Source organism: Alternaria arborescens (genome assembly GCF_004154835.1).
Source record: "Alternaria arborescens strain FERA 675 chromosome Unknown contig_38, whole genome shotgun sequence".
Taxonomy (NCBI): Eukaryota; Fungi; Ascomycota; class Dothideomycetes; order Pleosporales; family Pleosporaceae; genus Alternaria; species Alternaria arborescens.
In genome coordinates this window covers 31,023-43,147 of record NW_021167893.1, presented here as the reverse complement: position 1 = coordinate 43,147, position 12,125 = coordinate 31,023, and the positions used below count along the sequence as shown (strand labels likewise).

The 12,125-nt window shown below is 51.5% G+C and overlaps 6 protein-coding genes across 6 annotated transcripts; 2 read left to right on the top strand and 4 right to left on the bottom strand.

Annotated features, from left to right (window-relative positions):
• Positions 1–1,247: 1,247 nt before the first annotated feature.
• AA0111_g10661 (hypothetical protein) lies at positions 1,248–2,405 on the top strand (the record flags this gene model as incomplete). The annotated part of the gene is made up of 2 exons (XM_028644439.1): positions 1,248–1,612; positions 1,787–2,405. 2 exons carry the CDS (start codon positions 1,248–1,250, stop codon positions 2,403–2,405), a joined length of 984 nt encoding a protein of 327 aa, XP_028501740.1.
• Positions 2,406–2,739: 334 nt separating this feature from the next.
• Positions 2,740–4,941, bottom strand: AA0111_g10660 (Beta-glucosidase B; the record flags this gene model as incomplete). Its single annotated transcript, XM_028644438.1, has 1 exon — positions 2,740–4,941. The coding sequence occupies one exon, from the start codon at positions 4,939–4,941 to the stop codon at positions 2,740–2,742; it is 2,202 nt and encodes a 733-aa protein (XP_028501739.1).
• A 51-nt stretch (positions 4,942–4,992) lies between these two features.
• Positions 4,993–5,353, bottom strand: AA0111_g10659 (hypothetical protein; the record flags this gene model as incomplete). Its single annotated transcript, XM_028644436.1, has 2 exons — positions 4,993–5,172; positions 5,231–5,353. The coding sequence occupies 2 exons, from the start codon at positions 5,351–5,353 to the stop codon at positions 4,993–4,995; spliced, it is 303 nt and encodes a 100-aa protein (XP_028501707.1).
• An 810-nt stretch (positions 5,354–6,163) lies between these two features.
• AA0111_g10658 (hypothetical protein) lies at positions 6,164–7,350 on the top strand (the record flags this gene model as incomplete). The annotated part of the gene is made up of 5 exons (XM_028644435.1): positions 6,164–6,271; positions 6,343–6,380; positions 6,434–6,458; positions 6,618–7,070; positions 7,129–7,350. The coding sequence occupies 5 exons, from the start codon at positions 6,164–6,166 to the stop codon at positions 7,348–7,350; spliced, it is 846 nt and encodes a 281-aa protein (XP_028501708.1).
• A 618-nt stretch (positions 7,351–7,968) lies between these two features.
• On the bottom strand, positions 7,969–9,474 carry AA0111_g10657 (hypothetical protein; the record flags this gene model as incomplete). The annotated part of the gene is made up of 2 exons (XM_028644434.1): positions 7,969–9,155; positions 9,216–9,474. 2 exons carry the CDS (start codon positions 9,472–9,474, stop codon positions 7,969–7,971), a joined length of 1,446 nt encoding a protein of 481 aa, XP_028501727.1.
• A 593-nt stretch (positions 9,475–10,067) lies between these two features.
• AA0111_g10656 (Geranylgeranyl transferase type-2 subunit beta) lies at positions 10,068–11,264 on the bottom strand (the record flags this gene model as incomplete). The annotated part of the gene is made up of 5 exons (XM_028644433.1): positions 10,068–10,110; positions 10,161–10,285; positions 10,333–10,784; positions 10,843–11,128; positions 11,202–11,264. 5 exons carry the CDS (start codon positions 11,262–11,264, stop codon positions 10,068–10,070), a joined length of 969 nt encoding a protein of 322 aa, XP_028501728.1.
• Positions 11,265–12,125: the final 861 nt, after the last annotated feature.

The following is a 12,125-nucleotide window of genomic DNA, read 5'->3' as shown; positions in this document are numbered from 1 at the left end:
ATCAGATAAGGTGACACAACAGGAGGGGGCAGCGGAAGCATTGCGGGTCCATGCCCAATAAGCAGGGAGACCCTTTACGTCGAGTTAGAGAGGCCAGAGGATACCACTTTTGCGCGAACCATACCCAGTGTATGGACTGTATATGTTACGGCATATTTTGAACAGCCAGAATCTTTGCATTCTGGACTAATTTGAAAGGGAAGACATCATCCCGGAGCCCAGGAGACGACTTTGTTCAGCTTGGGTCAGCATGCGAGCGAGTGTTCTTCCTTAGGTGTGCGTAGATTTGGGATACCAACTGTTTGTCTTTATTTCAAGAGAGATTGACGACATTACGCCAGAGTCTCATTGTTCTGAGCTTCGTTTACCCTGCCTTCTGTATTCTCGTTTTGATACCTTTTCTGAACCATTAGGGTGGCGTTTATAGAGGTGCAATCCCAGAAATTCGCTTTGATGCTACCTGTTGGTAACTCGATAAGCTTGATCGCTGTGTTCTTGCTTCTGACCCAGGAAGTGAAAGTGCAAGGAAGATGATAATCATTAAACAAGCAAGTCTACGAACTGCGGATGAAGTAGCAAAGTACATGTGGAAAGTACAGCGCCCAAAGTCTCGGGAGAAGCATTCAGCCCCTCCATTCTAGATTTCCTAACCCTCACATCCTAGACCAGGATCCAGCATAACACAATCCACGCGCGCAACCCCTGGACGCAGATTACATGCAGAACCGACCGGATCACATGTGGTCATGACACATGGCCCTTGTTCCCTGTCTTTGCATCTAGCGCATCAGCCCGTGTTTATATAAGCCAGGGGTAAAAGTCGGAAAAGGGTGCATCCAGCGCATCCAGCCACAACAGTACTCACCCAAACACTGTCTGGACGCCAGACACACTCGGGCAAAAATGCACATACCATGGAGCGAACACTCAACCTCGATTTAATCTGACGCACTGAACACAGGTACAACAGCATGACACGTGGAGTGGTGCGGGATGTGGACGAGGACCCTTAATATCGGTGATAACATAGCCACCCGGGTGGGGATCTCTGTTTCCTAGTTTTGTCTAGTTCAGATTTCTTTTGAAGGGGGAGTGTTGGATGTGTGTTTTCCACAGCACTCTTTAACGCGCTTTCTCGGTTCCAGTGCTTTTGTCCTCTGCTGTTCGGATTTGCTCGGGTTCGGGTTGGGGTTACTGTCGTTATTGTTCTTGCTTGCTTGCGGCGTGTCGTTTGTGCAGTTTTTGCGATGCAACGTTCCTCCTCCGCATCGTCATCGTCGTCCTCGTCCTCGTATTCGTCCTCACTATCGATAACATCATTCGTTCAATATGCTTTCCTCGCCGCACTAGCATATATACTCGCGGGCGCGCCTTTGTCGACATTGCTTGTCTCACGTACGAATGGCGGTTCAGCGTTGTCAGGCAGTAGCCTTGGTGCGAAAAAAGGTGTTGATACAATATCCAAGTTGGAGAATCTGGTTATTCCAGAGAAGAACTTGAGTTGCGCGGCGCATGCATACAAAGGAGTTTATGTCCTGAGCAGGGAACCATTGGTGGTGTACATTGAGGGGTTCATTGACGAAGAGGAAGCAAAAGAAGTTGTGGCATTGAGGTATGTAACTTTGGTACCTTGTTCTAGTATTTGCATATGGACAGAACTATATCGCTCACAGGAATGTTCCTGAGTTCGTGGAGTAGCATGTCCTGTCTTGGCCAAGTACAAACAACATAGCGTGTTTCCTCTTGCGGCTTTGTCTTTCCTTGAGACTAACAAAGCCTACTACAGTAACCCGCATTTCACACCCTCAACCGTATGGACCTCCGGCACTGAGTCCCTCAATCCGTCAATCCGCAACTCGGAAAAAGCTCCCCTACCCCGCAGCCAAACAGTGAAGTGTATTGAAGAGCGCGCTCGCGTTTTTCAAGGCTGGCGACCCTACACTTTCATTGAGAAACTATGGAGCCAGAGATATGGCGTTGGAGGCCATTACACATACCACTACGACTGGAGTACCGCGACTAAGAAGAGTGGACGCGTCAGTTCTTTTATGGTGTATTTGGAAGCCAATTGCACGGGTGGTGGAACACACTTCCCGCGTTTAGAGAGGCCTAAAGATGAAAGTTGGTGTCAATTTATTGAGTGTGGTGACGGTGCTTCTTCGACAGATGCAGATCTCTCGGCGAGTACTGTGGAGGACGGACGGCCCAAGGAAGATCTAAGCAAGGGGGTCATCTTCAAGCCGATTGCTGGGAATGCGGTGTTCTGGGAGAATATGCGGGGAGATGGGAGTGGGTATGCGGAGAGCTGGCATGCGGGGTTACCTGTTACAAAGGGCGTTAAGATCGGACTCAATATATGGAGTTGGTTAGCTGAGGGGTATGTGCCTGTGGAAGAAGATTCTTAAGGAGACGAGAAAAGGATGAGGGAATCATAGAAGAAAAAGGCAGAACTAGAGGAAAACCTACGCAGGGATTAAATGTGGCTCCAGAGAAGAAGAAGAAGGGGCAAGTAGTATTGGAACATGGCGGAAGAACTACATGAATGTCCATTCGAGTACACAATGAAGCCACACATATTTGGCATGTTACACAGCCAATGCATACGCTTTATAGTACCGTGTCAAGTCCACACACACGAGCAGTCTTGAGGACCAAAGAACTAGTGAGACGAGGAGAAAGACGGCTCATATTCAACCTGGAATCATCAATCATTTCGTGTTCTCATCCTGAATACTTCTCCTACAACTTCAGCCCCCTCGATCCCTCCACGTCAACAACGACGACCTGCTCGATATGCCCCGCACTCTGACCAAATGAGAATTCATACTGTCCTTGATCAACAGTCCACTTCCCTTTCGCCTCATCGAAGTAAGCAAAATCCTTGTTCGCACACTCAAGCTGCACAATGGCTTGCGTGCGAGGTTCCAAGTAAACCTTCTTAAAAGCTGCCAATGTTTTGACAGGATGCTCAGCCGATTGATCTTTCCTGCCGACATATACTTGGATAACCGTAGCTCCAGCAACATCCCCTATGTTTGTGACCTCGACGTTAGGCGCAAATTGTTCGGGCGTCGATTGAGGCACGCGTGCATCAGTGAGAACAAAGGTCGTGTAAGACAGGCCGAATCCAAAAGGAAAGTGGATTTTGTCTGCGGCGATGCGGTCGTAGTGCCTGTAGCCTACAAAAATACCCTCTTCGTACTTGACAGTGAGCTGTCCCTTGTCGTCCCGAGTGCCAGGGAAGTTGCCGTGTGCCGGCGCGTCTTCAATGCGTTTGGGCCAAGAGATTGGAAGGTGACCAGAGGGATTCACGGTGCCAGAGATGATATCTGCGATGGCATTACCGGCTTCTTGGCCAGGGAACCATGCTTGTATCAAAGCAGAAACCTTGTTTAACCAGGGTAGGGCAACGGCCACACCCGTTGAATTTACGACAATGGTCTTCGAGTTGACTGACGCGACTGTTTCTACGAGCTTGTCTTGTGAGCCTTCGCGTGGTAGGTTGAAGCTAACTTGATCTTGGCCTTCGGTTTCCCATACAGGTGTGTGTCCTGTGAAGACGATGGCGATGTCACATTCTTTTGCGAGGTCCTTCGCTTCTGCGGCCATGTCTAGGTCGTGCTCTTCCTCATACATGAATCCCAGTCTGAAACCTGGAAGACCCGAGAGGATGCCTTCATCTGACTCGCCAGCGGGTGGCTTAGAATGAACCTGGATCTTGTATGACTCGCCCTTGGTGAACGGCACGCGAAACTCTTTCTCGGGGTTTCCGCCGAAGAGGAAGCCCATCGGGTCCGGAGAGTTGTGCTTCTGTTCATATACGACTTTGTCGTTAACATGTACGACTGTGGGACCGATACCTGAGCAACCCAAATAATGCGAGCCAGACTCACGGGGCGTAAAGGTAGTGGTGAATCTAACCTCGCTGTCTTTGGCGCTTTGCTCGAGCAGAGGTGTAAAAGCAGCTTCCTTATTGCCGTGCTTTGTCTTGATGGGCTTACTGGTGTTGCCCTTGTTGAACAGTTCCATGGTCCAGCCATCTTTCCCCTCGGAGTCTTTGCAGCCCTTCGATAGAGGAGGGATGAGACGATATGTAGCTGCACCTTTTGCGAACTTGAATTCCACATCGTCGCCGTAGGCAGCCTTAAGACCCTCCTCAGGAGTGATGCGATAGTGGGCATTTAAAGAAGCACTTCCACCACCATGGATAAGAGCCTCCTTTGCTAGACCAAACAGACCAATCGTCTTGCCCTTGATCTCTTCTCTCTTGAGTGGCAGGACACCGTCGTTTTTCAAGAGGGTGATGCCCTGTCCTGCCACATCTCGAATAAGTTTACTGTGCTTTGGATCGACAATAGATTGCTCAGGCGGGATTTCCGGGTTCTCGAAACCACCGACTTGTTCGATAAGCCTCAGCACATTTCTCGCTCTTTCAGTGATGGTGGCTTCGGTGACCTGTCCCTTCTTCACAGCCTCGAGGACAGTATCAGCACTGCGCCACCTAGTCGGTCCAGGCATTTCCAGATCCAGTCCAGCGTTCAATGAGTCGGCCGTGGAGTTGACACCACCCCAGTCACTCATAACGAGCCCGTCCCAGCCCCATTCGCCGCGCAAGACCTGCTTGAGAAGGAACTCATTCGAATCTGCGTGTGTTCCGTTGACCTTGTTGTACGCTGTCATAACGGCGAGGGGATTGGCCTCCTTGATAGTGATCTCAAAAGGCTTCATATAAATCTCTCTCAGCGCACGCTCAGAGACGATCTCATTGACCTTTAGGCGGTCCGTTTCCTGCTCGTTAGCTGCGAAGTGCTTGATAGTGGCCGCGATGCCTTTCTCTTGCAGCCCGTTTACAACGTTAGCGGCCATCTTGCCAGCAAGATACGGGTCTTCTGAGAAAGACTCAAAGTTACGGCCACCAAGAGGATGTCTATGGTTGCACATAGTAGGTGCAAGACTGGCGCTTTGTCAGCATGCGTCGTGTATGCATTGATATCAGCAGACTTGCAGCACTCGAGCACTCTTGGTCTTGGTCTCCTCTGCCAAAGCATGACCTATGCGCTTTGCGTTTGCAGGATCCCATGTCGCGGCTGAACATACTGCTGCAGGAAAACATGCAGCTCGTGTGCCTCCTGTGAATACTTCACCTCGGGCACCGTTGGGTCCATCAGACGTCTATTTTACTATGTCAGTAGCTGTAAAGTATGGTAGATGGTACGATCGCAGGTCCTACCTTAATGGCGGGGACACCCTTATCCGGTATAGGTACTGTCTCCCAAAAGTCCTTCCCAGCAAGGAGTGATATCTTCTCCTCTAGTGTCAAGGACTGGAGGACAGTTTCAACCTTCGCACTCATGTTTGCGTTAACGCGGGGCAGAAGAATAATCGCTCAAAAATCCAAAGAAGTGGTGAGATGGCTCACACCCTATCGTCTATTCTGCCGTAGTGATAGATGTACTCAACAAAAAGAATAGGTAATTGAAAGGGTATCAGCGCTCTATGCCACACCCGAAGGTGCACAACCCGTCACTATATGTACCTCAAGGTCTTCCGCTCTTCCCCATTCCCATTCGGCAACACTGACCGTGTCTCCGGCAGGCACACCATTGTCGTACCCATCGGTACATCGCAAGACGCTTGTGTGGAGAAGCAGAAGTGCGCATCATTGGCGCAACTCAGAATCTACCGTAGTGGCACTCGTAAGCGTGCCGAGGTTTTGCCATGCGGACTGCCTGATCGAGGTCTGATTCGTAGCCTGCGGTGCGAAGCGGCTCGGAGATTCGCCGAGGTATAGCCTCTCGGGATGCAAGTCGCTTACCGACTCGAGGTCAGATGATATGGGTACACGCAATACGAACGGGCTACATGTTGAATTGGGAAAACCACGAGAGACGGAAGTCTGGCAGACAGATTGCTCATGTTGTTGCTGGTGGATTTAGTCATGTTCGGATGCGGCAACCTTCCGAGGCTCAAACGGCATTCGTAGTGGGACCCACGTGTCTTGGCTGGCAGGCAGGTGAACATTTGAAAAACCATACGTCATGTTGTGTACCCGAAAGAATTGCGATCTCTAAAGCTTCGAATCATCTTTCTTTGGCATCCTTGGATTTCAGCTTCTCCAGGCGTCGTTTCGTTTTTGTACATATTACAATTTCCAGCACACGGCATGGCTGCATCATCGAAAAAGCCCGGAGAAGTCGAACCCACGACGAGCCGGCGGCATCCGCTGCAGCGTTTCGACTCACCATCAAAAGGATTTTCTGGCGCGTTGCACGTAAGTGACGAAGCAATACATGTACGACCAGGAGTAGGCAAGGTCAGATGTTGACATGATTTGCATTGTAGGTCGCTGGTCTGATCAGCTTCTATAGTTCCTTCAAGTTGTATGTGCTGCTTCTATCAATTTCGTATACACTACCAGCTAACATATACGAAGTCTAGTAGATAATCCCAATATCTTCGTATGTACCAAACTGCTACTCGTCCTGAATTGCATTTGAATCGCTACTTCTGCTATTCAATATGTGTTTCACATATGAAACAGCAAACTTCCCAATCCTATGTTCACTCGTACATTGCTTAGCCATGCAGCTCAAACCAACAGTCTAACGAATCCCTAGAACTTGTCTTTCGGCTGGCACCTCCAGTTTCTGACCATAATCGGCCTTTCCCTGTCCACAGTAACATTCATCTTCGGTCTCATCGCAGATCTCACATCGACCGCCCTCTCAAAATCTCCTTCTCTAAATTCAGATCCACCCGCGGTAGCTCTTTCTGAGCACCTCTTCCGGTTCAAGAACTATCTGGCTTTAGTAGCAGCACCGATTGAAGTCACCATCAGCGTACTATACTGGACCTTGAAAGCCATTGACGGGAAACTTCTGGTGCCTCCGGATCTACCACTACCACCAGCTATCTACGACCTAGGCTTCCATCTTGTCCCCGCTGTTGTCCTAACGCTCGATTATGTCCTCCTTTCCCCACCATGGCCCACAACGCCTATGAACGAATCTGCGCCTATGATCACTTTAGCCCTTTCTACTGTTGTCGCTTTCACATATTGGACTTGGATTGTAAGAATCCCGCCTCTCTCCCCCATAGAACACCCAGCTTACCATATCTCCCAACTAGGAAATTTGCTTCTCCCAGAATGGCTTCTACCCCTACCCCATCTTTGCGATACTTACGACAAACCAACGAATCGGGTTGTTTGTTGTAAGCGGGGTGATTATGTGGGTCGTAGGTGGATTGTTGAGAGTGTTGTATGCGAAGATAAATGGGTATGAGAGTGTGGAGCATTTGGAGAAGGTGCGACGGAACAAAGTCATGGGGGGTAGTGGGAAGTGGGAGTAAAAGAGGGGAAATTTTCCAGAATGGCTATGAGAAGACGAGTAGATGAAACCATTGAGGATGTTGCGACGCCACAGTAACATTGAAGCGGGACGTACATGCGGGCTGGGCAGAAAGCAAAGAACTACGTGCGTATATGAGACCGAGATAGTACAAACGCGGATCGGATGTCTATACTGTGCAGTTCATACCGATGTAGCAGATAGCACGTTTGCTTCTATCACAGCTCCTGTATTAATTATGTAAACGAACAACCAGCGATACTGTACATGACCACCAGCTTCTCACCAGCAAGCCCATGTTTGCGATGAAAGTTTACAGTAGAGTGAGGCATAGAAATGGAAAAGAACATGCCTGAGTATCTGTCCAGCGATCCCGTAGCGTGTCTCTCGAAAGGAAATCATACTACATTATACCGTATGCCGATAGTCATCGCGGTGTAAATTATGTAACGCCATGTAGGAATCGAACACCAAAACGTAACGCATAAAGGTAAGTCGCACGCACAAGCCGGTAGATGGAACGAGTGTGAAAAGTGGGTATCCGTTGCGACATGATGACAGCGCGGGGTAAGTGTCGCATTGAGGAGTTCAAGGGTAGCTCTGCATAAGTGATAAGCACTCAGCTCGTAGATGGCGAAGGCGGCGCTGTAATCGTGCGTTGGTCATCATCATCCTGATCATGTTGGTGGTAGGCGCTTGTGGTGTTGTAGAGATGGCTAGTGTACTGCAAGGCCTGCTGATCAGGACCGATGCCATAGGAGTAGGTGGGATACTGGTAGCCATTGCTTTGTTGCCCGTCAAAGTTGCTGTAACCTGTCTGATGGAACGGAGGTAGGATGTTCTCCTTGTTCTCGTACTGAAAAGGATCGTTGAAGGGTTTGTAGGAAGTGAATACAGGTGCTGGGGAGGGAGATGCTTGATGTGTGAATCCAGACGTGAGATAATTCATGCTGCTGGGTTGCGAGAACGGAACATCATCATTGTCTTCAAAGACTTCGAATCGCTTCCGCTTTGGAGCATAGTTATTGTGACTGTGGTCATACCCAGACGGACCGCGGTCCTCGTCGTATTGATTGCGGCTGAGGAAGGGAAACACAGGTCGCTTGGATTGTCTGGTAGAGCGGCGAGTAGCATTGGCATCAAGATTGGCGAGTGCAGGCCGTCTGCGCACCGGTTGAGGACTCTCAGCTTTTATCTCAGTCTCATCGTCTTCGTCAGACTCAGAGCATGAAATTCTGCGTTGGCGTTTGAAAGTGCCCAATGGGGTGAAGATGAGCTCAGTAGCCTCAACTTCTTGAGAGTTGAGTTCCAGTTGTTCCACGACGGAGCTGTCCTTCTTCTGGTTCCTTTTACGACGCATCTCTGGGGTAGCAGAGTCGAAGATGTCCATCCCAGGCCAGTATACCCCCTTGAGTTTGGTTGACTCGCTGACGGCCATTGGGTCCACGACCTCGGCAGGCTCGTCCTCGATAGCATATTTAGCTGCAGCGGTGTACCGGTATGGTCGCCGCCTCTCGCTCGGGTCTGAGTATTCACTAGACGTGTCGTAATCTTGGTTGGTGTAGCTACGGGAGCTGGCGCGTGACTCTGTAGGCCAATATTGCATATGAGGCGCGAAGGTATTGCGGTTGCGGAGAACCGGTCCATTAGCCTGGGGCGTTGGCGAAGGTGAATGCTCCAGTTTGATCATGGTATGCTGCTGCTGCCCTGATAGACGCGGATCAAGGAGGTTGCTTGCGGCAGCACGACGTACGGGGCGTGGCACTGGGGCTTCAATCTTGAGCGGAGGCGTGGGCACGGGTCGGGCTACATCGTGTGCGGTCAGTAACAGTCTCAAGTATTATGGGATGTAGGTGAGATACATACCAGTGGTCCTCGCACGAGTGCGACGTTTGTCCTTTTGATTCATCCGCTCCGACATCAGCTCCTCGACAGCCCATTCGGCATACCACTGGTCGTACGTCTCAACGAGGCGGCGGGATGCTTCCTCGTTGGTGGACCGGACTTTGACCTTGTAGTAATTGGACAAGTGACCTTTGCTGGCAATATGAGTGAGTAGATGTGAAACATCGCTGAAGCTGGGCTTTTTGGGGCAAATATTGCAGTGAAGCGGAATGTTGGCCATGCCGGAGGCCTAAAGAGGCTGCAGTAGATTAAAGTGAGAGCCGTAGTGTGAACGCGGCGTTGGTAAGGAACGTAAGTGAAACAAGCACAAGAGCAGCACAGCAGTGAAGGCAAAGAGCGTTGCGAAAGGAGCGGGTTGATGAGGTGAAGTGACGGTGGGAGAGGTGCTCATGAGAGACCTGGTACAGAGATGGCTGCCGGTCACTGCGGTAGCTCCTAGCCCATTTCCGGAGTAGATGAAAGGAAAGCAGGAGACAGACGCCAGCACTCGTAATGAAGGAGAGGGGAAGGTGCAGTATTGAAGTAAATGGCGTTCAGCAAGGATGGGTTTGTCGGTGGTGTTCTAGTAGGCAGAGCACGTGGAAAAGCTCGGTCCTAACGAAAGAGGAAGCCACCCTCACTTTCCTCCCGCTTTGTGTCTCGACGCCTATGGCAGAAACGCGAGGTATTAGATAGCGGGAGGATGAAGACTGATGAATGAATATTACGTGGGTATGCAAAGAGATACTGGTTAGGAACATATGTGAATGCAGGCAGGCATCCACCTCACCACCCACGTGTGATTTGACTAGTAGTGGTAGCTCACTTGAACATCTACTTACCTAAGCATCTACGAGTGACGGATCGAGGCATGCAGCTGTGGGCAGTCAGTACGCATGATGAACTGGGAGAGTAATGGTCACATACTACACAGGGTCTACCTCTTCGAGACCTGGGTATTTCAACAGACTGAGACCAGCAATGCCAAACACGGTATGAAAGACATCAACCATGTCACCAGGTCGGTCTGCGAGGCCACCAAGTTCCGGATCCTGGGATGGTTAGACAGCGATAGATTTGAGGACAAGATAGCACCGACCTGGCACTGCAGGATGAAGTTTGTCAACTTCTGGCCGTCTATCCAATGCAGCTTGTCTAGCATAGCCATGCTGCTCATGACCCACCAGCTGTAGCATACATCCTCCTTCTTCTCCGGGCGGCCGTTGAGGCCTCCGTTCTTGAGTTGTCGTTCGCTTAACCAGGCGCCCAACTTTTCTTGGTTGACAAGGTCAAGTCTCCCCGCGATGGTCAAAGCGCCGACACACGTAAACACCTGACCCGAGTGTGACTCGGCACCCGGGCTGGTGCCGTATCCGCCATCAAAGTTGGCGCACGAGTCGACGTATTGAGCAGCCTTTTCGACGTCGACTAGCTCAAGCAAGCCCATCAGAGACAGAGCGTTGAGTGCGCCGTAGAGAAAGCGCGTGTCCTGCTCTCCCCACTCGTCACCTGCAAAAGTGCCAGTCTCGCGATCTTGCAAATCGGCGATGACTGCTACTATAAGTACACTATCATGATATATAGATGTACAGATGTACAGATGACTTACACTTTCCGATTTTGAGCCGACCACCGGGGATGCGATCTTCAAGGTCACCGAGAGCGTCAAGCGTCGCGAGTATCTGCACGCCACTGACGGTGTACAGCATATGGGCATCATGTCCCGGGGCAGCACCGAGACCGCCATTATCATGCATACACGAGAAGACAAAGTCGAGGATAGTGGTGCGCGGGAGAGCATCTGGGTGTCCCAGGAGATGCAGCGCCGTCAGTCCCCAGTAGAGGCCGTTGAGACGCAGATGTTCGGTGAGCCAGTACTCGAGCTCATCTTTGCGCTGGAGCGGGTCAGCGCGGGATTGGATGGCCGGGTGCTTGCGCAGCCAAGCAGAGCAGAGACAGGCTACGCACAGTGTCGAGGCTCTGGATATAGCGGACGTGCTTGTCGACGAAGAGGTGCATCTCGTCGGGCATGCTGGCCATGCCGGCAGCACGCCCGGGCCCAGAAACAAGAGACATGCCAGACAGTCAGATGGGGGTGGTGTTGGTGGGAGCTGGAGGCACGGGAGGGTCTAGTTGTTGTTGCAGGCATGGCGCCGACAGGGGTGGGGCCTGACGCACATTGAGGGAGGGTCTGAATTTGAAACGAGACTTGGCAGACGATCCACGGCTGTACGAAGCATAGCATGTAGCACTTGACAGCCGCCGGGCGCGACAGCCTCGCACACTACGATACTGCGCAGCGGGTGAGGCAAGTGGTAATGCAGCACCAGCACCGCCAGAAACCTGCCTTCACCGCCAGACGTGCACTACACCCGCTGTGGACACCCGTTTGCGCACGATAGTCGATAGCGCCCATGGGCCGAATTTGGGGGGTAGGGGTTTTAGCAGCGTCGCTCCCTCGTACCTGGGGCCGTGCGCGCTGCTGAAGTCGTTGCCGCCATCCTCTCGCAGCCCTTGGTGCCCTTTGCTCGCAGCATTGCAGAGCCTGTGCCTCTTGGGCCAGCCATCATCCCCCCCGCCCACCACCACCATCGACCAGGAGACACGTGAATTGTGTCCTTTTGCTGACCAAGGTGCCGCCTGCAACGGCCGGCCAAGCCCAGCTCCACTCGCTCCTAGACCTCCAGGGCTGTCTCCAGTTCCCTCTCCCGCGCCCAGAAATAGTCGTCGTTCGTGACTTGTTTGTGAAGTGGGTAAGTAATGCCCGACGACAGCACTGCGACACCCACACACCTGCTTGCACTCGTGCCCGCCTCCCCCCCAGCTTGTACCTCCGTCAACACTCGCCATAGCGCCGCCCGGCCCCTTTCACGTTCCGCAGCGCTTGCTGAC